Raw genomic sequence first — 27,305 nt, 5'->3', positions numbered from 1 at the left:
TGCTTCTTTCCTGACTCTTTAGGAGTAAAATTGCCATTTTACTGCACTCCCTGGAGAAGGAAAAAGTCTCTTAAGGCAGATTCTGAGCCTGAACCCTAGGGAGAAATATTGTGTGACTGCTGTGGAGAATACTCCATCACAGAGTCTCATTCTGCTGTCAGGTCATTGCATTACTGGAGATACTCACTAGTTACATTTTAGAAATAACATTTATCTTTTTCAGGCTCTGTTTCTTATTCCTTCCTGTAGACACATAATTTAGCTGCCTTTGGGAAAATGTTCCAATTGACGATTTGGTACTAATCTTACTGAGCAGTGCAAATGAGCACCAAGGCTTTATAGAACAGCAAACTAAAATAGACAGGGCTTTGTCTTTTTTTCTTTTAAAGAGCAATTTTCGGTTCATAGCAAAATTGAATGGAACAAAATATTTCTAATTCCTCCCTTCCATAATAAAAGTTTTTTATTTTATATTCACTTTATTCCTCCGCTAATGCTTTTTCTTTAACGTAGACCTAAGTTTCTTACTCATGTCATTTTCCTTCTCTCTGCAGAACTTCTTGTAAGGTAGGTCTATGGGCAATAAATAACCTCAATTTTTGTTTGAAAACATCTTTTTTTACTTTTGAAGGATAATTTTGCAGAGTACAGAATTTGAGATTGGTAGGGTTCCCTCCTTTCACCTCTGTAAATATTTTACTCCAATCTCTTCTTGCTTGCATGGTTCTGAGAAGTCAGATGTCATTCTTATCCTTGCTCTTCTGTATATGAGTTGTGTTTTTTTTTTTTTTTTCACCTGGATTTTTTTTTTCCCCAAGACTTTTTTCTATATCTTTGATTTTCTAGAGTTTGAATATGATATGCTTAGGTTTTTGGTTTGTTTATTTTGGTTTTGTTTTTCTTTGTTTTTGATGCTGCTTGGCTGTTCTGTGATTTCCTTGGATCTGTGGATTGGTATCTGACATTTGGAGAAATTCTAAGTTATCACTGCTTCGAATATACCTTTTTTTCTTTTTCTTCTGGTATTCTCATCACTCATATGTTATATCTTTTGTAGTTATCCTGCAGTTCTGTTTCCCACAGCCCCATATCTTTTTTTCTCTTTGGCTATTTCTGTGGACATATCTGTAAGGGCAGAGATTCTTTCCTCAGCTGTGTCCTGTCTACTAATGAGTCTATTAAAGGCATTCATTCGGGGAACCCTGGGTGGCTCAGGTTAAGCATCTATCTTCAGCTGAGGTCATAATCCCAAAGTCCTGGGACTGGGTCCTGCTGTGGACTCCTTGCTCAGTGGGATCCTGCTTCTCCCTCTGCCTGCCGCTCCCCTTGCTTGTGTCCTCTCTCCCCCACTCTCTCTCTCTGACAAATAAATAAATAAAACCTTTTTTGTTTTTGTTTAAAGGCATTCATTTCTGTTACAGTGTTTTTGATCCCCAGTATTTTTTTTGGTCCTTAGAATTTCTAGCTCTCTGGTCATATTATTCATCTGTTCTTTTATGTTGCCTATCTTTTCTATTAGAGTCCTTAGCATATGAATCATGGTTATTTAAAATTCACAGTCTGGTAATTCCAGCATTCCTACCATATCTGAGTCTGTTCCTGATGCTTGCCTTGTCTCTTCAAGATTGTTTTCCCTTTAGCTATGTCTTATAATTTTTTGTTAAAAGCTGGGCGTGAAATACTGGGTAAAAGGAATTGCACTGAATAGGCCTTTAGTAATGTGTTGAGATAATTGCAAGAGGAGAAGCATTCTATAATTCTGTGATTAGGTGTCAGTCTTTTAGTGAGCTTGTGCTCCTGAGCTGTGAGCTTCACAAATGCTTCCCAGTTTTTTGTTTGTTTGTTTGTTTTACCACCCCCTAGGTGGTGCAGGATGCTATAGGTTGCTGGAGTAGGGTAATTCCCTTCCCTTAGGTCAGTTATGCCCTGGTAAAATCCCATTGGTTAGGCTGTGGTAAAATAGTTTCTCTTGAGGACAGGCCTTTTTGTGTTTGTTTTTTTTTTTTTTTTTTTTAAGATTTTATTTATTTATTTGACAGACAGAGATCACAAGTAGGCAGAGAAGCAGGCAGAGAGGAGGAAACAGGCTCCCTGCTGAGCAGAGAGCCCGACGTGGGGCTCAATCCCAGGACCCTGGGATCATGACCCTAGCCGAAGGCAGAGGCTTTAACCCACTGAGCCACCCAGGTGCCCCGAGGACAGACCTTGTTAAGAAGAATAAAATGTGCTGATGTATTTAAAAATGGCTAGCTTATCTTTCCCACTGCTGGAAGCATGAGGTGATTTTTCAGTGATCTTCACTGTGAGGATCGGGTAGAGTTCCTGGTGGTAAAACTTACAACAAAACTTACAACAAAAGTGTGAGGACCCCCTCATGACTGGTTACCTCTGGAATTTTTAACTTTCAAATTTGTCCACACTAAGCCTCTTAACAAGTCAAATATAGTTTAGGTTTTTCTGCCCTGGTACTGGTTCCCATGGAGGTTTCTGTTTATAGGTTTCTGCTCCTTAAGTTGTGACTCTCTGGATTTGCTTGTCTGTCTCCAGTTTTAAGGGCAGCAATTTGCTTTGTAACCCTTTTTCTCTGATGGATCTAAGAATTGTTAATTTTTCAGGGTTTTGCTTGTTGTTAGAATGGAGTGATGGCTTCTCAGCTGCTTGTATCCTGGTCTGGAAGTTGGAAGTCAGGGCTTTACTTTTCTTGCATTAAAAATCTGAATACCTGAAGCGTGGGAAAAGAATAATATGATATCTAGTAACTAGGAGGATCTTACATAGTATAGTCTGGAATTTTAATTTGAATAAATGAGTTCTAGGAATATTCAGAGGTTTTTTATCTGGATTGGGGGAGGCTTTTAGGAATAGAACCTATATGCTCTTAGGTCTTATTTATATCCTCAGTCAAATTCCCTGAGCCATTGGTATTGGATCTAATAATATTGTTATTTATTAAAATAGTTTATCTACGGTAAACAAATACTGTTTAGGCTGACTTTGTTTAAAAATCTTTAGTGTGACTGAGCTGAGTACGTGAATCTACATCATCTCAGTTTATATATAGGAAGACCAAAGTAGAAGAAAATCAGTAAAATGAATTCATAACTGTCTTTATATAAGCTTTCTTTACTTTCTTAATGATATAAGTGTAAGTGAAACTCTCAGAACTTGGTTGTAAAATAAGGTGAAATCTATTTTCTTATATAACTAACACTTTTCTTTGAAGACTCATCAGGAACAGACAACTATTAGTAATCTGGAAGTAAAGTTTTCTGAAATGAGTCTCTTCAGAGATTGTGGAAAAAGTGGTATGTGCATGGAGATAAGATTACAAACATGTAAACTCTGTATCCTGTTTAGTAGAATTGAAGATGGCTTTGGAAATGTGTGTGTTTGCCTGAAGCATGAGTGATAAAATCATTTGTAAGATGTTTTATATTTATGGAAGATGAGAAGCGTCATAAAAGAGCACACTATACATTTATCAAGACCCATAGATCTTTACCTCAGAAAGTGGATCTTAATGTATATAGTATAAAAAATCATTTAGGAGGTTAAAGGATCCCAGGGTATATTGCAGATTGAGACAGAAACATCTAATTCTCTTAGAAATTATGAAAGAATCTCACTGAATAGAGTGGGGGAGGAAAGGTGCTGACCTAATTAACTTTGGAAATGCATGGAACTTGTAAGACTGAAGGCAAAAGGAACTGCACATAAGCAGTGTACTCTAGTTGTCAATATTGCTTCCCATAGAGGTACATGAACAATTCTGATAGCACCCTAGAATGAAACAATTAAGTAAAACAAATGGTATGTGGTGGGAACCAGGTTTCTTACTGTTGGAATGGGAAGTTACAGATAAACAATGAGAGAAATTTAGAAGGATACTTTCGGTAGAGGGTTACAATTGAAGACATCAGTAGGAGCTTATATTTAACATAATATACAGTGTACATTTTAAATGAGTTTAGTTCATTAACTTCAAAGCAATCAAAAGTAAAAATTTCAGCCCTGGAGTTAATGCAGTGTTTGTTTGTTTTGTATAATTAAAATAGGACTAGTAGAAAAGTATATTATAGTTAATATTTTCAGCATTTGCTTTAAAAAGTATTGTAGGATTTGTCACTTCTTACAGAATGTGGGAAAGTCCTAAGTCCATACCTGTGTATTACTAATCATATTGTTGAATGATTTCTGATATGAGGGAGATTTGATCGTAAAGATTTTATTTAGCAATATTTCTAATTTTCTCTAAATTACTGTTAAATTTATGTGGCATACTGCTTTCTTCTCTTTCATTCCCAAGAGGAAACACAGCAACAGAGTTTCAATGTAGGTAATACTTGTGCCTAATTTTTAATTCAATAGTTTGTGGCAAGACTTGTAGAATGGCCATTTTTCAAGTCCTTGTGGGAGGCTGAGATAAACGACTGTAGCATGCCAAATAAGGGCTTGCGAAAATACAGGCCCTATATTTTCTTTTGATGAAAGAAAGGGCTTGAATAAAATAATTAGGGAAATATTTCTTAAAAACCTTGGAGTATCTTTGTAATTTGTATTATGCTTAGCTAATGGCATGAATGCTTACCACATTTTCTGGGAGAATGATTTAAAATAATTTATCTTGGTGTTGGGCTATGTCAGCTATAATTTTGGGTTCAGAAAATGCTGTCACAGTATCATTGAGATATGATTGATGCTTTTTCTGAATTGATGTAGATTTATCCTAGAAATATTGCTTTTCTAGAGTTTTTTTTTTTTTTTTTTTTTTTTTTTTTGCTTTTCTAGAGTTTTATATATTACTTCTATTATGTGTTCACTGAGTGTTCTATGATTTTATAAAGACACATCTGTATGGAAAAGTAGTACTTTGGTTTTAGTCTCCTGTAACAATAAAGATTCTGATTTAGTAGTTCAGTGTAGAACTTGAGATTTGCTGAGACTGTTGGTACATTGTTTACATTTTGAGTAGCAAGGGGGGTCCAGAGTTTTCTGGAAAGGTCCAGGTTATAAATGTTTTAGTCTTTGATGGCCACAAACGGTCCCTGTTGGATGTTCTTTTTTCTTTTTCGTTCTTTTCCTTTCTCTTCCCTTCCCTTCCCTATCTGTCTGTCTTGTTTTTACCACCTTTAGAAATGTAAAAACCATTTTTACCACATAGGTTCATACAAAAAGCAAGGCATGCTTTGGATTTGAACCCCTGACCATAGTTTTCCTATTTTTGCTTTAGAGAAAGGGTGTGTGCATTTAGTTGTTGACATAAGCAAAAATTCTAGAATTGGTGTTTGTTGTGACTTTCCTGCATTTCAGATGACTATATATCATTTTCTTTGACATATTAATGAAGTGAATTATCACTGATGGTTCAGAAGCTTGTTGCTGTTGTTTTCTTTTCCTTAGTTTAATTGAGGTATAATTTTACATACAGTAAATTTCACCCTTTAGTGTATGATACCGTGAATTTTGACAAATGCATACAATTGTGTATTGTCAAAACTGGAAAAAGCTGGACCCTAGTTAAAACAGTAAGGACAGAGTTTAACCATAATATATTATCGCAACATGGAAAAGAGTGCAGCATAATTGGAACCCTACTTTGATTTGTACATGAGTAACTCAGTGTTTTAGAGGGAGTAGGGAGGAGGTGAGCAGGGGTTCAGTAGAGTCAGGGGAGTGATGAATTACAAAAAGCTGGAAGGGGAGATTGGTCTATGTGAAACCATCTGGGTTGGCTAACTGGCACTTATCCAAGGTTCCTACCCTCCCACAGAGACTGGCAGACAGGGGCCCTATGTTCAAGTGTTGGCTGAAACAAATAGTAAATTCTTTTGGCAGCAATGATTTTCTCAGGCAGGCACTTTATGAGGGACTAGGGTCATCTTAGGGATGTGGCCTTGAGATGTTAGAAACTATGTTAGTATTTTGTTTAAATCTTTGCAGGTCAAAGTTGAGGCCAAGCTGAAAAAGGCCTCAGTGGAGCCTGGCTAGAGTTCGATATCAGCATTGTCCATATCAGCACCACAATTGAGATGCAGAACTATTCCATCACTCCTCAGAATTTCCTTATGCTTTGTTGTACTTAACCTTCTTGACCCCACTCTCAGCTCCTTGTAGTTACTGACTTGTTTTCTGTCCTGTAGTTTTCTGGAATGTCTTTGAATGGAATCATACAGCATGTTTACAGCCTTTTGAGATTGGATTCTTTGACTCAGCGTAATACATTTGAGGTTTATCTGTGTTGTTGTGTGTATCGGTATTTTTGTTGTGGCTAAGTGGTAAGTATTACAGTTTGTCTATCCATTAATTAGTTCAAGAACATTTTGGTTGTTTCCAGTTTGGCAGTTACAAATAAAGGTTCTTTAACTATTCATATATGGGTTTTTGTGTGAACTTAAGTTTTTATTTCTCTTTCATTACTCTTGCGTAAATACCCAAGAGTCAGGTTGCTGGGTTCTGTGGTAACTATAATTAACTTTATAAGAAACTGAAATTTTGCCCAAGTGGCTATACCATTTTTTATTCCCACTAGCAGAGTATGAGAGTGTGAATAACTTTGCATCCCCACCAGTACTTGATATTGTCTGTTTCCTTTAAGCTATTCTTAAATGTGTGCAATGGTATCTTGTGTGTGTGTGTGTGTGTGTGTGTGTGTGTGTGTGTGTATGTGTTTTAAGAACTGTCAAATCAGCTTTATTATTCAGAGCAGAATTCAGAGTATACAGCATATGCATTTCATAGGTTGTTTATATTTATTATTCTAGAGATACTCAAGAAGATTCAAGTATAAATGCAGTGGAGTCTGAGCCTTGCCATGTGCTGCTTCTAAGCAGGGAGGGTGGTGTTGTCCAGCTTGGGGGACAGATGGCCCCCATTCTCAGGGCTGATTAATCCCTGGGTAAAGTCACTAATTTAGGCTCTACCTGGGTTGGCATATAAGTCAGGGTATGGCTGGTAAAACATAGGCTACTCTAGGTTTTTTTAGACAGGAGATTTAAAAAAATTATATTCCATAATTATATTATTTAAAAGTATAGCACTTGGGGCCTGCGGGTGTCTCAGTCGGTTAAGCATCTGACTCTTAATTTCCCCTCAGGTCATGGTGCTCAGGGTCATGAGGTTGAGCCTCCCCCCATTGGATCTGCACTGGAGATGGAGCCTGTTTAAGAGTTCCTCTTCCTCTCTCTTTGGGTTTCCCCCCAACCCCCTGCCCCTTGCTTGCTTTCTCCCCCCCCAAAAATTGTTCTTTCTAAAGCTTTTAAATTTAGCTGACAGATCTTATTTTTAAAATCAAAGTATAGTTGACATGAAGTACAATAGTTTTAAGTGTATAGCATAGTGAATCAACAATTATATACATTATAAAATGCTCACTGTGATGAGTGTAGTTACCATCTGTCGATATACAAGGTTATTACAGTATTATTGATTGTATTCCTTATGCTGTAGTTTTAATCCCTGTGACTTATTTATTAACTAAGTTTTTAATTCTTTTTTTTTTTTTTTAAGATTTTATTTGTTGATTTGACAGACAGAGATCACAAGTAGACAGAGAGGCAGGCAGAGAGAGAGAGAGGGAAGCAGGCTCCCTGCTGAGCAGAGAGCCTGATGCGGGACTCGATCCCAGGACCCTGAGATCATGACCCGAGCCGAAGGCAGTGGCTTAACCCACTGAGCCACCCAGGCGCCCAAGTTTTTAATTCTTAATCCCCTTCATGTATTTTGTTCATATACCCTCCTTAAAACCACTTTCACTTTTGACACCAGTTGCACATGGGGGGTCCACAGGACTAACTTTAGGATCAGTCATTCACTAGGACTCTCTCAGAATTCACTGAAGGTTGTTATATGTTAGTTATGGTTTATTTCAATACAAATAGAAATACCATAGAAATCAACCAGGGAAAGAGGCGCACAAGACAGGGTCCACGAGAGTTCCAAATGGGAGATTCCAGTGGAATTAGCTGTGTGGACTGTTTACTTCTGCAATGTGTGAGAACATGCAGAATAATGCAAACCAGGTCATTACTTCCTGTTTGGCTGACTTTAGTCTCTAGCCCCTCTAGAGATTCGACCTAATCACACTGTTCACCTAGATTATCTGAGGTGGCTAATGGCCTCAGAGAAACAAAAAGACTATCTTTAGACAGAGAGTCTAAAAGACTCTTATCAGGAAGACAGTCCAAGGGTTTAGAAATTAACCTTTGCCCTGGCTGAGGGCAAAGACCAGACCTCTCTTAGGGCAGGGTTAATCATTTATTGCATATCTGTGTTTAGAAGTATATTGGTTAATTTCCAAATTTTTAGGATTTTGTAGATAACTTTCTCTTATAGGGAGACTAGTCTAATTCTCTTGTGGCCAAAGAACATACTATATTTCAGTTCTTTGTTACATGGCCCATATTCTTGTGAATATTCTATATATATGAGAAGACTCTTTATTCTCCTATTTTGGGGTGTTTCCTTTTCCTGTCTGTGTAGTTTTTGTCTTAGGATTAGAATTATTTGGTTTTAGAGAATTTTAGGGTTTAGCAGTAGATATGTGGGCTCTGTCCTCCCTTTTGCTCCTACCTAGAAAAGATAAATTTACTCTTTTGATTTTATTAATAGTTGTAGCTTGTTCAGGTTTCTAAAAACTTGTCTTGATATAGTTTTGTAAGCGCATGTTTTTCCTGTGCTTTTCTCTGTGGTGCTTTCTTTCTTTTCTTCTAATACTTTCGGGATTTCTTCTCCCCTTATTTTTCTTATACTTTCTTTGGATTAGCTCTTTACTTTAAATACGTTTAGCTTTTAGTAATTTAAATGTCTTTGGTACTGTTTTTACCTGTTTTGTGTTCTTTTGCAAACTAAATCTTTGTGAAATGAACCTATTTAAAATACATTTTTCTGATGTTTAAAAAAAAGTTTTAAATAACTGCTTCTGTTTTGTTTTTTCAGTGGTTACCTTAAATTTTTTTCTTTGACTTGTTGGACTCCACGGTGAAATTAGGAGTAACTTATTCCTGCTTTTTGGCTCTAGATAGTATCCAGGTAGCTCTAAAATTAGCACTATTATCAGAAGACTGGAGATCTTCTAGATCATATTTCACCCTGATTCTTGGAGTCTCAGAAAGAAATGGAGTCAGTAATTTTGTCAAAGAGTTTTGATGTCTCCCCTACCTCCACAAAGAGTGAGTTGGCTTTGGGGTGTATCTGTCTGCCATGGGTGTCTGATTAAGGTTGAAAACTTTTCTCTGCTTGATCTATGTGGACTTGAAAAAGAGAGTAATTTGTGATAACTTTTATTTTCAGGAGTGTTTAAATGCTTAGAAGTATACCAGTTGTCCCTGGTGAAATCTCAGAATTATTAATTGCTTTTGAGTGATGAGGTTTTGTTAAAGTCATGATGGCTTCTTAAATATTGATCTCCTACTTGACTGGACCTACCTGAAGAACAAAACAAAAAAACTGTAATTACCTTAAAAAACGTTCGTTCTGTGGTCTTTTTCACACTTCAGTTAGCATAGCTAAGGGTAGATGTGAGTCACACAGTGTCAAAGTTAAAGTTGTCAAAGTGACTATTTGTAGTGTATATATTTTTATGAAAATCATAGGTGACTAACATGCTTCTTCTCCCCCCCCCCCCATTTTGGCAGCATGTTCCAAATTAAGAATAAGAGCTTTTAAGGGATATTTATTATATTCGTTTGTTCATATCCTATAAGTAAAATGAGACTCTGGTGTGTGTAAGACCGTCAGTGAACAAGCACACTTAAAACTCCATTGAGGGTTGCCACTAAATATTTTTGTATGTAAAGAATTGAAATCTAAAAGTTTGAAAATTTGTAATAGAGATTTGAAAATCTACTTTCATCTTTATATATTTTTGGGTATTTATACTTAGTACAATTTTAGCAGTAATTGTGAAGTTTAAAAAATCCCATTTCTCAAGTTTTAAAACTTTTGAGGGAAATACGGAAGACTGTTGTGTGGGAAGTAATTTATTTGATGCTTTGCTTCCTTATATAATCTTCCACCGTTTTAAGAGCTACTTATTAACTAATATTTAGGGCCAACTGGTTAGTGAGTTAAATATATTAATGCTACTATGAAAGAACAAAGTGCTATGGATAAACAGATGCTTCAAGAAATCAGATTTCTAAAAAAAAAAAAAAAGAAATCAGATTCCTCTTCACTGGTTCCAAACGCTTAGAATTCCTTGAAGAGCTTTTATTTTTTTAATTTTAAAAAAATATTTATTTTTATTTGTTTGTTTATTTTGTTGTCCACCTGTTAAAGTGATGCTCAAGGCCTGAGCAGAGTGGGGAAGTGCCCTGGAATTGGATAGGCAGGCAAGGCGGGTGGTTCACAGGCCCTCACCTGACCCCAGGAGAGGATGCCAGGTGGTAGGGGCTGGCCCAGGCACATCAAGGGGAGTACCAGAAGGGTGGCCCAGGCAGGCAGACCTGTAAGGCCAGCCCTTGAGAAGGTATCTAAGCCAGGTGGTGAGTGCCCAGGCCAGAGCCTAGCCCAGGGAGGCAGGGTTGGGGCTGGTTGGTGGCTCCCAAAGCCTAGGGACTGGTGCCTCTAGGACCCTCCCCCAGCTGCTGCTGGAACACAAGGCATGTCTGCCAGCTGGACTCAAGCAGCTCCTGGAGGCAGGCATGGAGGTGATGGTTCTTCTCTGTGAAGGTGGTCCAGGTAGGAGTCGATCTCCTCCAACGTGAAGTGGATGGCGGCATGTTCTGCTTTCCCAAAACTATTGTCACCTTTTGCACCTTCCTCCACCAGCATGCCCAGGTCCCCACTGGGGCCCGACCAACACCGTGGGCTTGGATGCCATGAGGGCTGCGCTGTGATGGAACATGCTGACAGCTGGTGTCAGTTGGAAGGTCGAGGAGCTTTTAGGCAATATTGATGGGTGTGGGTCCCAACCCAGACCAAATTAATTAGAATCTCTGATGGAAGAGCCCAAGTTACTGATATTTTAAGAGTTTCTGAAGTCATTTCCAAATGCTGCCAGGTTTGAAAATTGGCATCATCATTATCATCTCTAGTATTACTGTTATTAGTGTATTTGTGTTTGGAGTGGAGAGCACAGCCTAAGAAACATTGCGGTCGAGAAAACTTGTATTAGTCTATTCAGGCTTCTATAACAAAGTACCATTACTGGTGGCTTATAAAGAGCAGAAATTTATTTCTCACAGTTCTGAAGGTTGGAAAACCCAAGATCAAGGTACTGACAGTTTTGGTGTCTGGTGAGGGCTGGCTTTCTACATGGCTGTTTTTCACTGAAATCCCACAAGGTAGAAAGGGGCAAGGGAGCTTTCTTGGGCCTTTTTAATAAGGGCAATAATCCCATTCATGTGGGCTCCACCCTTAAGAGCTAATCACCCCCAGAATCCCTACCTCCTATAATACCATCACATTGGGAGATTTCAACATAAGGGTTTTGGGGGTGAGAGACTTTCAGACCATAGCATAATTGTTAATTATAGTTACAATTTTAGCTTCTGAATATTCAAGAACTGGTTATGTCATGGTCATTATGAATTGATGGTTACTGGGTTTTGAAGTTATGAAAGTGAGTAGTGAGTAAATCAGACAGGTTAGTTGAGTTTTCATTGTTTATGGTGGCATAAATGCCAAATTTTAATGCGAATTTGGCTTTTCTGTCATAGATTATTCCCCTTTACATCAGTTTTCATCATGATAATGTTTTAGATAAGTGTACAGATGGAAGTTTCAGGATGTAATTTGCCTGATAGTTCTCTGCTAGTCATTCTCATGAATGTTGACATTGGCCCTTATGAGAGGAGTCCTAGTAGATTGAGGGAAGAGCTGTGAAACTTTTGAAACATGTCATTTGTAAGATGTTGATATGGGGAGACTTCTAACATAAGAGGCTGTGTTGGTAGAAGTGTTGAAGTGACCATCTAAACTTTAAGGTGATGCTTTTGGATGGTGTTGGATCTAAAAATGCATGTGAATATTCATAGTTTTAAGTAATAGAAATCCCCGTGGTTTAAACAGAAAAGGTATTTTAAAAGACATTATTGGGTTACTCATAAAATTTCCTAAGTTGTAGAAGAACCAGGCTTGGAGTATGTAGCCAGGTACAATGTTAATAAAAATCATACCACAGACCTGGTTCAGTGATGGCATCACTGTTAGGTGGCATATTTACCACTGTTTGTACTCTCACTGATGTGAGGCAACAGATACTCCTAAAGGTGCTGGTAGTGCTTCCTTGCAAAACTGGGTTAAAGAAGGATGGATTAATTCAAACTGGATTTAATTAGCTTTTGCTTTGCCCCCAACCTCACCAGCATGGATTGCTTGTGGGCCTTGCTGCTGCTGCTTTACTGATGCTTCCTTCTCTTCTGCCTCCATTTTCTCTTTTTCTTGGTTTGTCTGATAGGCAAAACCCAAACTTTTGCCCTGATTCAGCAGGAACAATACCAAAGAAATTTGTCACTATGGATATTATAGCAGCTTTCTTATGAGGACCAATGGGGGTAGAAATCAGTTTCATTATCAGGAGTAAAGATGGTTTCTCAGAGAATGACATGTATCTAAAGAATATAGGCCCCTATAAAAGTAGGTAAGATGAGCTTGAGAGGTGAACTGAGGAAATACTCAAGGGTAAGGGCAAGATTCTCCTCAAAAACTAATTTCCAGATTCCTGTAGTATATCAGACAGTAATTAAAGGCATGACCGAAATAATTTTATCTTGAAAAAAGAAATTCTCTTCACCAGGGCATTATAAAAAAAGTGGAGCTATCTATGTAGAGCTTCTAGCTTTGGGTGATGGGATAATCTAGCATATCCTCTGAAGTGACCCAGTAGCAAAACATGAATAGCATAATTATATTAGTATGCTGTCTACTAAATAGACTAATTTATCTATCTAAAAATAGATTTATTAGTTATAAACCAGTTTTAAATTTAGGGAAATATTGTTCCAGTAAAGCTTTACAGATATTGCTATAGAAATCTGTACAGTGGGGGATCAAAGGAAAGAGTATTCAGTTTTATTTGGGGAGCTATTTCAGATTGGCATTTCCTAGCCGAGTGAGCAGTTTTTTCCCAGGGAGACAGTGTATGAATATGGGTAATAGCTTTTAGTCAATAGGAACACTACGTGCCAGACTCTCATGCCATTGCACATTCAAGGAATAGCAAACAGCTTGTAACTGGAGCATAGTAGAAGAATAATGATATTCATTAAAATAGGATTCTGCCTTTATTTTTTAAGGACATGCTCTCTGTAATAATACACACATACAGAATGGCAGGTGTCGCAGACACATTAAGCATTTGAATGCTGACTGTACATACACTTGCCATTATATGAGGTTTTATTAGGATAAGGGATAACAATAAATAAAACAATACATAATAACAACAATAAATAAAACAAGGACCTGGAATAAAGAGGGGTAGGAGTGTGTAAACAGTCCTAATATTGTATTATTTGAAATGTACAGAGGAGAGTATGCTTGAAGGAGTCGTGAAGTGCTTCACCAAAATTTGGTGACGTTTGAACTCTTCTGAAGAATCAGGTTATTTATGAGAGTGTATAGAAGGAGGAGAGAGGCCTTCCAGACAGTTAATACATCATCATTATTATATTTAGAGGAGCTGAAAATGCATCACTTATAATTTCTTCAGAAAGAGGATTGTAGATAACAGAAATTGGGGAAGATGCATAATTGGGGGATATTGAGGGTTCCAGACCATGGCAATAAAGTGGATATCACAATGAAGTGAGTCAGGTGAACTTGCTGGTTTCCCAATACATATGAAGTTATATTTACATTGTCCTGTAGTCTGTTAAGTGTGCAGTAGCATTATGTCTAAACAAACTGTGTATATACCTTAATTACAAAATACTTTGAGGAAAAAAAAATACTTTATTACTAAAAAATGCTAATCATCACTTGAACTTTGAGCCAGTCATAATCACTGGTCACACATCACCATAACAAATATAATAATGGTGGGAAGTTGAAATATTGGGAGAATTACTAAAATGTGACATAGAGACATGAAGTGAGCAGATGCTGTTGGAAGAAGATTCCAGTAGACTTCCTTTTTTGCAGTGTTGTCACAAGTCTTCATTTTGTAAAAAGCATGGTATCCACAGAACATAGTCTAACAAGGTATGCCTGTACTATAGCTAGCATTTTTTTTTATAATACTAGGGAATTAAATTGATTTAGTATATTATTTATTCCCAGGTTTATAAGCTTTTTCTTCTAGTAGTATACCAAATGTTATTTCTGAATTAACTACATTCTTTGTATTATGTCCACTAGGTTTTAAAAATTAGTCACCTAGACTGGGCATTTAAGGATCATTCTTAGCAATCTAATTTTCTCTGTGAAAACCAGTTTATACATGTAGAATTCCATTCTGATGGATATTGTCACAGCAAAGCCATCTCCATATTCTTTCTTGTCCCTTAATAGTAGAATGTTTTTCATCTGATTACTATACATTTTCCTTAAAAACAAATCCTCTAAAATGAATATTTTCACTATCTTATTAATCATCTCTTATTTTTAAGATATAATACCAACACAAATAATTAAGTAGAGGGGAACCATGGAATTATAACACTTCTTCACAGTTTTTTTTTCTTTGTAGTTCTATCAGGAAGCATATCCTTGAAATCTCCAACCTCCTCTTCACTTAAAAGCCCAATTTACTAACCAAAGTTAAGATGGAACTGGCTCAGGGATCAGAAAGTGGATGGATATATGAATTTTGCATGGTACCTTTTCTTTTCATTCTCATTAGAGTCAGAATTTTTTTTTCTACTGGTCATAAAATTTTACCATAATTTGTCCCATTATGTTCCCATTGACCCTTACACTTTGGGGCTGGTTTGGTTTCATATGCAGTTTTTTATTGAAGTTTCTTTTGCCCTGTTACTATAGTCCAACTTTGACTATTAACATCCTTTTAAATTTATTTGCCTTTTCTATGCTGCTTTCCTTTAATTTTTATTCTAGCTTTTCTTTTACTATGTTGACTGGTTCTTTGGCTATATAAGGAAAAACAATGAGGTGAAGATGCTAATTTCATCCTTATCTGAAATCATCATGTTGCCCCCTAAACTCTGTATTCCATATTTTGCTGAATGACACCAATATGGACTCATTCAAATTTGCCAACTCTTGAGAGCCATCCTACTCTCTCTTGTTGATCTTTCTTCTCCCACACTGATCCATCTTTCAGCTTCTGTCTTCATTAGTTCTCATTTGGAATATTTTTGTAATTTCTTCCCCTACTAGCCAGTCCCTTGGTGTTATCACCAGTGATTAAAGGATAATCTTACGACTTGACTTTTCTGCTTAGTCTTAAGTACCTTGTCACCACCTATAGGTTATACAGTTCAAACTTCTTTGTACAGCAGAATAGGTCCCTTCAGTGGCACTCCTTTTTTTTTTTGGCCAGGTGTCCCCCACTGTAAATATACTATATGCTGCAGCTCTGCTGATCTTCTTGCTGGTTCTTGAACATGTCATGAATTCTGATGTCTTTTTCAAATGCTGTGTCTTCTTCTGGGAATGCCGTTTCTCTTTTTGGCAACTACCTAAATAAAAGTATTGTTCTTCTGGTAAGCTTTTATTGAAAACTCTTAACATTAATTAGCTTGATTGAGTCTCAATTCCTTGTACTCTTATAGCACCCTGTTCATACAACTCATGCCACATTTATCACTCCTTGCCTAGATGCAATTTTCATATGGGCAGTTGTTTTGCCTTATTTTTGTATTATATCAAGGGTGATACAAGGCTCCTAATAGGTATTTAGTACATTTTAAAAAATTGAGTAATATCTTGGCAGTTTATAAAACACTTCTGCGTTTTTCTATTTCCTGTGCCTCGTTCCCTTTCTATATTAAATTTATAATGAGTTTTTACTTTAAATATTAATCAAATAACATGGAAATTTTAGTATTGATGAAATTTATTATTTTGCATTTTAAATATTTGGATAAATGAAAATACCTATAAGATTCACTTAAAAATTCGAAACTTTTATCATTCTTGATAGATGTCTCCATTTCTCTTTTTGTATTTGAAGTCTTTATCCTTGAAGTACTATGACCTGATACATTTTTTACTGTTAAATAATGTGAGAGTTATCTATTAGCTTTGAAGAAGCAGCAGCATGTAAATAATTTTATTACTGAAATTCTTATTGAGATAATTCATTTGTTAGTTTTTTATTTCACCATAAACTAGATACCAAATTTTTACTTATAAGTTTAATGCTTACTTAGGTTAATGACAGTTGTGAGAAATTCCTAAATTTTATTATACAGAATAGACAACACCACTTACTGCTGTATCCATCTGGATAGTGTGCAAATTGCTTATGTTCAGTCCATATGAGTTCTTCATAATTTATATATAAAGTGTGGTAAGTACAGTGAAACCTGTTCCAGGAGCACCTAGGAGGGAGTAATCGTGGGTAAGCTAGGATATGCTTCTATAGAGAAGAAGGTACTTTTGAATTAGCTTTTAAAAAATCATCTCTTGTTTCTTATATGTGTTCTAGGCAACTTTATTGAGATATAATTTATATGCAGAAATATGCATATTTTTATATTTATAAAAGTTTGATGTTTTGATAAATGTATATGTCTACCATTACTCCCCCCAAATTTTCCGTCACCTCATTCCAGAAAGCTGTCCTGGCCCCTTCAAGTCAACCTCTGTTTCCACTCTAGTAACTACCGATCTGATTTCTATCACGATAGGTAAGTTTTGCTGTATCTAGAACTTCATATAAGCGTCATGAAGTAGGTACTCTTGAGTCTAGTTTCTTTTGTTTTGCCTAATTTTAAAAATCCATTCTTGTTGAATGTAAGAATAGTTACTTTGTTTGTATTGCTAAGTAGTATTCCACTGGATAAATATACCAGAGTTTATATATCATCCTGTTAATGGATATTTATGTTGTTTCTTGTTTTTAGCTGTTATAAGTTTCTTTGAATTTGCATATACAGTTGTTGAGTGGATATGTTTTTATTTTTCTTGGATAAATACCTAAACATGAAATTGTTGATTCATAGAGTTTATAAGTTTATAAGATACTGCCAAACTGTTTTCCAAACTGATTATACTAGTGGTGTATGACAGTTTCAGTTGCTCACTTGTCATCAACACTTAGTATTGTTAATCTTTTAAATGTCAGCCATTCTAGTGCATGTGGAGTTGGTATGTTACTATGGGGTTATTTATTTTTTATTTTTGTTACTGTAGTTTTAATTTGCATATCCTTGATGATTGTTGAAATTGAGCATCTTTTTATGTGCCACTTGTCTACTCATGTGTCTTCTTTTGTGGAGTATCTAGTAAAGTCTTGTGTCCATTAAATAAATTTCAAGTGAAATTTACCTACATTACATTTACACTTTTTGGACTAGTATTGCTTGGGATAATAGCCCTCTCTGATTGTTTGCTGTGGAGAGCACTCTTATTTTTGATAACATTCCTGGGCATAGACTTTTCCATTACTTCAAATAAAGTCAGCATTCTCTTGCAGAGCCAGGTAGCAAGGTCTGTTGTGTCTGCTCAGGGTAGAACTTTGGTGCCATAAACCTAGCAGCGTGGATGGTGGTGCAAGTAACTTGTCACATTGACAACTTGAATTGTCACTTTTCCTCTGAGAGTTAGTAGATTTTCTTGAGTAAATGCTTCTCATTTTGTTGTTTACCCTTTGATCAATTTTCAGAGACTAATTATTTTTTACTATCTTTTCTTAGTTTTTCTTTGGTTTTAGAGGAGAGCCTCTGTGTATTATTTTTAGTTTTCCTCTAGTCTTTTTCTCCACTGTAGCCAATCCCTTCCTCCTTAGCAGTCCTATTCCCCAAACCTCACAAAGCTAGTCATTTCACCTCCAGTCTTCAAAGTCTTGAAGTGTCTTTATGTTACTCTCAGAATAAAAACCAAAAATTTTAATATGGTCTAATATTGTCTGGCTTGTTTTTTTATATAGTTTTACCTTGCATAAATCTAATCATTCCCCTGCTCCTATTCTGGATGATATCCAGTCGTTATCCTCATTTTAGGGAATACTTTGCCTTCTATTCCTTATAACTTAAAGCTCTGACCTGTGATAAGAATTGTCTTTGGAATCTGGGGGATGTAGGTTTGAATTTCTGTTCCCCATTTATTAGCTCTCTGACTTTGAGCAATATACTAACTTCTGAATTGTTTCCTCTGAAATACGGTGATGGACAAATAATATTTCATAACACTGCTTAAGTGAGATAAAGTATATAAAACCATTAGCACAATGGCCTGTGTCTAGGAAGTATGTTATTCCCTACTTCATACTCTCTTCCCATAATTTCATTGAGTAAGCAGTTTATATGAAATATCTATTTGTACAAGTGGAATCATCTTAATTTACTATTTCACCAATTTTTTGAGTAAAATTTATACTTGAATTTTAGTTGTGCCTGAACACATTTATTGAGTACATAATATCTAGTTCATAGCACCCTCGTTACCTTTAAAAATATGTCTTTGGGGGAGCCTGGTTGGCTCAGTTGGTTAAGCATCCAGCTCTTGATCTCAGCTCAGGTCTTCATCTCACAGTTGTGAGTTTGAGCCCTGAATTAGGATCCACACTGGGCATGGAGCCTACTCCATGAAATATAGCATACTAAGAGTTTTACCTTTAACAAAGAAAATTTTGTTTTTACCTCTGGAATGAGACTATTAATAGGAGACTTCCTTTTTTTTTTTTTTTTTTTTTTTGTATTTTGAAAAAAATTTTAAACTTGTAGAATAGAAGCAAAAATGGTACAATGAAATCCTATATACCCTAACCTCATACCCTAACCTCTGTACAATGATCATATTTAGGAAATTAACATCAGTACATAGCTGTTATACAATTTGACAATCCTTCAGATTTTGCGAGGTATCCCAATAATGTCTTCATAGTGCTTCCCTCAACTGATCAGTCCAGAATTATGCACTTTATAGTTGCCATGTTTCTTTATTGCCCTCTGATCTACATTGTTTCTCAGCCATCCTTTTCGTAACATTGATATTTTCAAAGACCAGGTGTTTTCTAGAATGTTCATCAATTTAGTTTTCTCCCTTTCCTCGTAATTTTGGTGAGGTTATAGATTTTTTTTTTTTGCAAGAATACTATGCAAGAGAATATTCATGAAATATGGTTTGTCCTTTGCAAGTATGTCACATACATGACACCAACTTGTTCCCTCTTTCATTGATCATGTTAACTTAGATGATGGGCTTAAGGTAATGTTCAGCACATTTATTTTCTCTAAAGTTACCATTTTCCCCTTTGTCCTTAATAAATAATCTGTGGGGAGATACACGGAGACAGTGTAAATACCCTTTTTCCTCAGTAAACTCTGATCACATAGTTTTTTGCATGCTGATGATGCTTGCCTAAATCAGTTCTTACCAGGGTGGTGACAAAAAGGTAGATTATTAAAATTTTGATAATTTCTAAGGGTTTCAGTAGTAGTGTTTTTGAGAAAGCTTTCTTTGTCTAATAGTGATAATTACAAAATACTGGGCTGTTAACCTGCTTATATCATGGGTTTATTTGTTTATATGGTTTTTAGGTTCATGTACTGGACAGACTGGGGAGAAGTACCAAAGATAGAACGTGCTGGAATGGATGGTTCAAGTCGCTTCATTATAATAAACACTGAAATTTACTGGCCAAATGGACTGACTTTGGATTATGAGGAACAGAAGCTTTATTGGGCAGATGCAAAACTAAATTTCATCCACAAATCAAATCTGGATGGAACAAATCGGTAAGATGGCCTCATAAATTTAATTTTAAATTTTAGGTAAATATCATGGTGTTTTAATATCATAATCAGATTATAAAGGCTAATTTTATTAAGAACTTAATGTGTTTTTGGCTGAATGTCAAAGAGGAAGAAGAGTAGACTTTTAGTTTGCTCTCAAAAAGAGGTAACTACATTTTCATCTGTCTTGGTAGGATTTAGAATTTACAGACTGTATTTTCTTTTTCTTTACTCTGAGCTAATTTAGTTCTTTAGTGATTCTTAAACAGGGATAATTTTTCTCTCCCAGAGTGTGGGAAATTTTGGTTAACGAGGAGTGGGAGTGTTGCTGGCATTTTACTTTTAGTTTATGGGGGGTCAGAGATGGTAAACATCCTGTGGTATGCTGGACACCCTGAACAACAGTCATCCTACTTAGAATTATCCATAGAGCCCCTAGGTGCTGCTCAATATGATTTCTGTTGCAACTACTTACCTCTGCTGTTGTGGTGTGAAAGCAGCTGTAGATAACACATCTATGCCCATTCCCTTATGTATTTAGTAAAACTTACTTACAAAACATATGATAAGTCAGTGGGCTGTGGTTTGCTGACCCCAGGACTAGGAAGAAATCTGAATGCATGCTGCACACCAATATTCAAGGAAGACAAAGTTATAATACATAAACATGGAATTTCTAGTCAGATCATGTTCAGAATTTTAATGATACTATCTATGTTCTTGTGTTTGAACGATTATTTTGGTTTCTAGTAGTCTCATTCTTAAGGTCTTAACAGAAACAGAGAGTCTTAGGAGCAGTTGAAGGCATTTTTTCCAAGTGTGAACATTTGTGAGTTATCTGAACTATGAATCAGGAAACATTTAGAAGTATTGAAAATCATGAAAAAATTTAAAGAATTTATTAAAATAAAGTTTTTGTAATTATGGAATTGAAGTATTTTTGTTTTTGTTTTTGCCTCGTTTTAAAAGAATGGAAAGGGGTCACTAAGCGGCTGCCTGCAGCTCAGGTCATGATCCCAGGGTCCTGGGATGGACCCTCGCATCGGGCTCCCTGCTTGGTGGGAAGCCTGCTTCTTCTCCCATTCCCCCTGCTTGTGTTTCCTTTCTCACTGTCTCTCCCTGTCAAATAAATAAAATCTTCAAAAAAAAAAAAAAATGAAAAGACATACAAGATGGTTTAAAAATAAATAGAAATAACATGAGAAATAATAAGTATATGATGAATATAAAAACACAATTTCTTTGTTTGAACTTCAAATTTGGCTTTAAGAGGGATGGTAGGAAGTAAATCTGGCCATATCATTGTTTTTTTGACTTCCTCAAAATACATAAAAACTAATGAATCGCAAATCCAGAAACATACCATGAAACTAACCTCAGGCATCCAGATGAAAAAGCAGGTGTAAGAGCAAACCACTAAGAGCTACAGCACCTCCATAGTGTTACTGTTTGTACAAGAGTAAGCTGAGAGAATTGAGTGGGGTGTTTCACAGATCTTAAAAGCAGGAGACCTCCAAAATAGCCTCAACTATTTACTAGATAATGTGGTGGACTATATTAAGAGCAGCAGCTGAAATGAGGTGGGGAGGGTTGCCCACTCCAGTATCAGCCAAGTACAGTGTGTTCATAGTAAAGACAGGATAGAGCAATTTGGCTCCAAAAAATTCTTGAAATGGAGCTGCTAAAGATCTCTACCAGCGCACAGGGTACTGCACTGAATGGAAACAAAATTGAATACAATAGTGGCATAAAAATTGAACAAAACAGGGAAAATTAGAGGATCAAAAAAGGAAGGAAAGAGAAGGTTCAGATAAGGATAGGCTGAGAAAGAGCTGGGAGGTCTCAGAAAGGAAGCTACCATATTGTTTAACATTACATGAAAACAACAGAAGAGTGAATTCTGTAGAAAAACTGCCTTAAACACCATCTTCTAAAATTTCAGGAAAACTAATTATCCATAAACTTGAGACACAAAGCAGTATCAAAGTAAAAATCCCATTTAAGGTTATTATAAAGAACATCTTATATTTATAACAGTATTTTAAGCTAATAACAACTTTGAATGCATCTTAAGCTTTATAGTTTTTACTCTTCCTCCCACATTTAATGTTTCTGATGTCACAGTTCACATCTTTTTACCTTATTCATCCATTAATACATTATAGTTATTTTTACTATAATTTTTTAACCTTCATACTAGATTTGTAAGTGATTTGCCTAACAGTATTACAGAATTAGAGTATTCTGAACTTAACTATGTATTTACCTTTTTACCAGTAAGATTTATACTTTCATGTTTTCTTGTTAGTAATTAGCCTCTTTTGTTTCAGCTTGGGGAAGTCCCTTTAACCTTTCCTATAAGGCTGATGTAGTAGTGATTAACTCCTTCAGCTTTTTCTTGTCTCAGAAATTCTTCATTTTTCTTTCCATTCAGGGAGCTTTGCTAGGTAGAGTAGTCTTGGTTGGCAGTTGCCACCCTTCCACCTTGGCACTTTGAATATATTTTGCCAAACCCTTCTGGCCTCCAAAGTTTCTGCTGAAAAATATGCTGATGGTCTTATGGGGATTACATTGTGTGAAACAAGTTCTATTTCTGCTGTTGCTCTTCTTGTTTTTTAACTTTTGATATTTCAATTATAATGTGTCTTGGTGTGATTTTTTTTGGGGGGGGATTCATCTTAGTTGAAAGTTTATGCATTATATTTGGATGTCTGTTTCTTTCCCCAGGTTAGGGCAGTTTGGGGGCATTTTCTTTCAATAAACTTGTGGCACCTTTCACTTTATCCTATCTTTCTGGGACCCTTATCATGTGAGCAGTGGTCCACTTGATGGTCTCCTAAAGCCATCTTCATATTTATTCTTTTTTCTTTCTGCTTCTTTGGATGAGTTCTGTTGCCCAGTCTTTGAATTTGCTGATACTTTCTTCTACCTGATCTAGTCTGTTGAACTTCTCTATTGAGTTTTTCAATTCAGTTTGAATTCTTTTCCTCTCTGATTTTCTTTTTTTTTTTTTTTGTCTTTCCTGTATTTTCTGTCTTTGTTGAAATTCTCACCTTTTTCATGTATTGCTCTGCTCACCTTAGTGAGCATCTTTATGATTGTTATTTTGAAGTCCATCAAGTAAATCATGTATCTTTGTTTCATTAAGGTCTGTTTCTGAGTTTGTTTTTTTTTTTTAAAGATTTTATTTATTTATTTGACAGAGAGAAATCACAAGTAGGCAGAGAGGCAGGCAGACAGAGAGAGAGGAGGAAGCAGGCTCCCTGCTGAGCAGAGAGCCCGATGCGGGACTCGATCCCAGGACCCTGAGATCATGACCTGAGCCAAAGGCAGCGGCTTAACCACTGAGCCACCCAGGCGCCCTGTTTCTGAGTTTTAACTTCCTCTTTTGTTTGGAACATATTCTTTTGTTTCTTCATTTTTCTTGACTCTCTGTGTTGGTTTCTATACATTAGATAAAAAAGGCTCCCTTCTTAGTCTGGATGGAATGGTATTCTGTAGAACATGAACCTTATCTTATCAACATCCTGGTCTGAGTTCTTGGTTGTTTCTCAAACTTTTGTGATTGCCCAAACTGCTTTCTTTATTCTTAGTGGGACTTCTTTCTTTATTCTTTATTCTTAGTGGGACTCCCCAGTGTGCCAAGATTTGCCAGGTGTTCCAAAGGGGAAAATCACAGCACCTAGATGTAGGTAGGTTGATTGGAAGCTGGATCCCCCACATAGTAGCTGGGAAAGTATATAGTTAGGGGTCTTCCAGAGACAGACTTGGAGATGGACATTTTTGTCTGCTCCCTCTGCCCTGGACCCAGGTATACAGCCACTGAAGAGGTTGCTATTTAACCCATATTTAAGAACTACTTCATTGCCTCAGTCCTGTGCGAAGTATGAATGCAGGCCCCATTGACTTTCAGAGACGGGTGATCCAGGGGCTCTTCCTTTGGGTGACATTTATAAAAGCTAGGGACACCAGATGTGTGTATAAGCTGATTGTGTAGAGATACTTGAGATTTGGATTGAGCTGGAGAGAAAAGGTGGAGGTGTTGTCTGCAGACTTCTCTGCTCTCCTGGGAGGATTGCTGTCAGCCCCTGGATGTCTGCTAAATTAGAAGCCTGACCTTAAATTTCCTACAGGGAAATACTGGGACATGGATCTTATTATTTCCTCTTCACTGAACCCTGCTGTGGCCAGTGTTGTAGGTAAACCTCCTGGTAAAAACCAAAAGCAGAACATCTGTATAAATAGAAAAGATTAATAGGAATCTGAGCATACTACTATAGAAATTCAAATCACAAAGAAAGCAGAGAAGAACAAAGGAACAAATGGAATACAAAATAGCCAGAAAACAATGAAATAAATGACAATATTAGGTCTATACCTATCAGTAACTACATAGAAATGGACTAAATTCTTAAGTGAAAACATGTTGAGTGGCTGAATGGATAAAAACACAAGACTCACTATATTGTCTGCCTAAAAGAGACTTTAGTTTTAAGAGAACACACAGTCTGAAAGTGAAGGAATGGAAAGATACATTACATGTGAATGGAAACCAAAAGGAAGCAGGGCTTACTGATATCACACAGAATAGACTTTAAGCCACAGACTGTAACAAGAGACAAAGAATGTCTATTATATAATGATAATGGGGGTAGTCCAATAAGAGGATATAACTTTGTAAATATTCATACACTCAACATCACAGTGCCTAAATAACATAAAGCCAACATTAACAGACTTAAAGAGAGAAATAGGAAGCAATGCAGCAATACTAGGGAGCTTCAGTATCCTGCTTTAAGCAACAAAGAGATCACCTAGGCAAAAAATCAATAAGGAAACATTGGCCTTAAATTACCTGCTAGCCTGGGTGGACTTAAGAGACGTTTAAAAACAGTCCATCCAATAGTACCAGAATACACATTTTTCTCAAGTGCATATGAAACATTCTCCAACATAGGTCATTGTTAGTCCACAGACAGGTCTTAATAAATTTAAGAAGGTCGAAATCATATCAGGCATTTTTTCTGACCACAGTGGTATGAAACTAGATATCAGTTATAAGAAGAAAAGTGGAAAATTATTACCTCATACCCATTAGAATGGCTGTTATGAAAAAGACAAGAAATAAGTGTTGGCAGGGATATGGAGAAAAGGGAACTCTTGTGCCCTGTTGGTAGGAATGTAAACTGGCACAGCCACTATAGAAAACAGTATGGAGATTCCTTAAAGAAAAAGAACTGCCATGTGATCTGGTAATGCCACTTCTGGGTATCTATCTGAAGAAAACAGAAACACTAACTTAAAAATACATATGCATCCCCATGTTCTTTGTAGCATTATTTATAATAGCCAAGGTATGGAAACAACAACTTAAGTGTCCTTTGATGGATGAATGGATGAAGAAAATGTTTGTGAATTCCAAAAATATTTTTATTCAGAAATAAGAAAGAATGAAATCTTACCATCTGGAATAACATTATGCTAAGTGAAAGAAGTAAGACAAAGATAAATACTGAACTCACTTATATGTAGAATTAAAAAAAAAGAAAAGAAAAAACCCACAAAACCACCAAAGCTCATAGATACATGGAATAGATTGGTGGTTGCCAGAGGCAGTAGGGCATGGTCAAAGGACGGATGGAAGGAGTCAGAAGAAAAAGGTACAAACTTTAATTATGAAATAAATAATTCAGGGGGATATAACGTACTGCATGGCAACTATAATTAATAATACTGTACTGCATACTTGAAAGTTATTAACAGTAAATGTTAAGTGTTCTCCTTATATGAAAAATACTCTATGTATGGTGATGGATGTTAACTAGATTTATTGTAGTGATTATTTTGAAATACATGAAACTAATATAATCCATGTTATTCCTTAGTTTAAAAAAAGTTAAAAATTGGAAAATTTGCACATATATGGTGATTAAACTAGATCTTCCTGAACAATCTGTGGGTCAAGGAAGGAATCAAAAGGGAAATAAAGACATGTCTGAGACAAATGGAAATGGAAATGCAGTATTCCAAAACTTAGAGTACAACAAAAGCAGTCCTAAGAGGGAAGTTTATAGTAATAAATGACTACATTAAGAAAAAAAAGATCTCGGGCGCCTGGGTGGCTCAGTGGGTTAAAGCCAGTGCCTTCAGCACAGGTCATGATCTGAGGGTCTTGGGATCAAGCCCCGCATCAGGCTCTCTGCTTGGCAGGGAGCCTGCTTCCCTCTCTCTCTCTCCCTGCCTGCCTCTCTGCCTACTTGTGATTTCTGTCTGTCAAATAAATAAATAAAATCTTGGAAAAAAAAATAAAAAAGAAAAGAAAGATCTCAAACAACCTTAATTTATAACTCAAAGAACTAGATAAGAAACTAAGCCTGGAGTTACCAGAAGGAAGGAAATACTAAAGAATCAGAGTGGAAATTCATGAAATAGAGTCTCTAAAGATGAAGGAAAAGATCTGTCTGATCAAGAGCCCTTCTTGAAGAATTGAACAAAATAGACAACCCTTTAGTTAGACTTAACAAAAAAGACTGAAATCAGAAATGAAAGAGAAGACATTACAGCTGATATTGCACAAAGGATCAGAAGAAACTACTATGAACAAGTATATACCAACAAATTGAATAACCTAGAAAACATGGGTAAATTCCTGGAAACATACAGCCTATCAAGACTGACTCATGAAGAAATAAAAAATGTGAATGGACCAATTACTTGTAAGGAGATTGAATTAGTAATGAAAAACCTTCAACAGACAAAAGTCTAGGACCAGATTGCTTCACTGGTGAACTCTACCAAACACTTGGAAGAAGAATTAATAACAGTCCTTCTTAAAATCTTACACAAAATAGAAGAGAGGGGATCTTTACTCATTTTATGAGGCTATTATATTACCCTGCTAGCAAAACCAGACAAGGAACCTATAAGAAAAACTATGGACCAGTCTTCCTAATGAATATAGATGTATAGATCCTTAACAGACACTAGCAAACCAATTCAATAGTACATTAAAAGGATCATACACAATGATCAGTGAGATATATTGCATTGACAAAGCGCAGTATTTATGACAAAAGTCTTAACAAAATGAGTATGGAGGGAACGTACCTTAACATAGTAAAAACCATATATGACAAACCCATGGCTAACTATATTCAAAAGTAAAAATCTGAAAGCTTTTTTTTCTAAGATCCAAAGAAGATAAAGATGTTCATTCACTCTTGCTGTTATTCAGCTTAGTATTGATGTTCCTAGCCAGTGCACTTAGGCAAGGAAAAGAAATAAACAGCATCCATAAATGAAAGGATTAAGTAAAACTGTCTGTATTTGCAGTTACATGTTATATGATGTTATATAAAGATAATTGTAAAACCACCACAAAACTATTAGAATTAATAAATTCAGTAGAGGTACAGGATACAAAATCAATATGCCAAAATCAATTGCATTTCTATACACTAGTAACAGACTATCAGACATAGAAATTAAGAAAACAATCGTATT

At 36.1% G+C, this 27,305-nt stretch overlaps 1 protein-coding gene across 2 annotated transcripts in view; it reads left to right on the top strand.

Annotated features, from left to right (window-relative positions):
- LRP6 (LDL receptor related protein 6) overlaps positions 1–27,305 on the top strand; it is a 171,972-nt gene that overhangs the window by 37,827 nt on the left and 106,840 nt on the right. For both annotated transcript variants that reach the window (XM_082741051.1, XM_082741050.1), the window contains exon 3: positions 19,608–19,805. In XM_082741051.1, coding sequence (XP_082597177.1) covers positions 19,608–19,805 — 198 coding nt within the window. The remainder of the gene's footprint in view (positions 1–19,607; positions 19,806–27,305) is intronic.

The sequence above is a fragment of the Mustela nivalis genome (genome assembly GCF_964662115.1).
Source record: "Mustela nivalis genome assembly, chromosome: 7".
NCBI lineage: Eukaryota > Metazoa > Chordata > Mammalia > Carnivora > Mustelidae > Mustela > Mustela nivalis.
The sequence above is the reverse complement of the archived record's forward strand: the minus strand, read 5'-3'. Positions and strand labels throughout refer to the sequence as shown.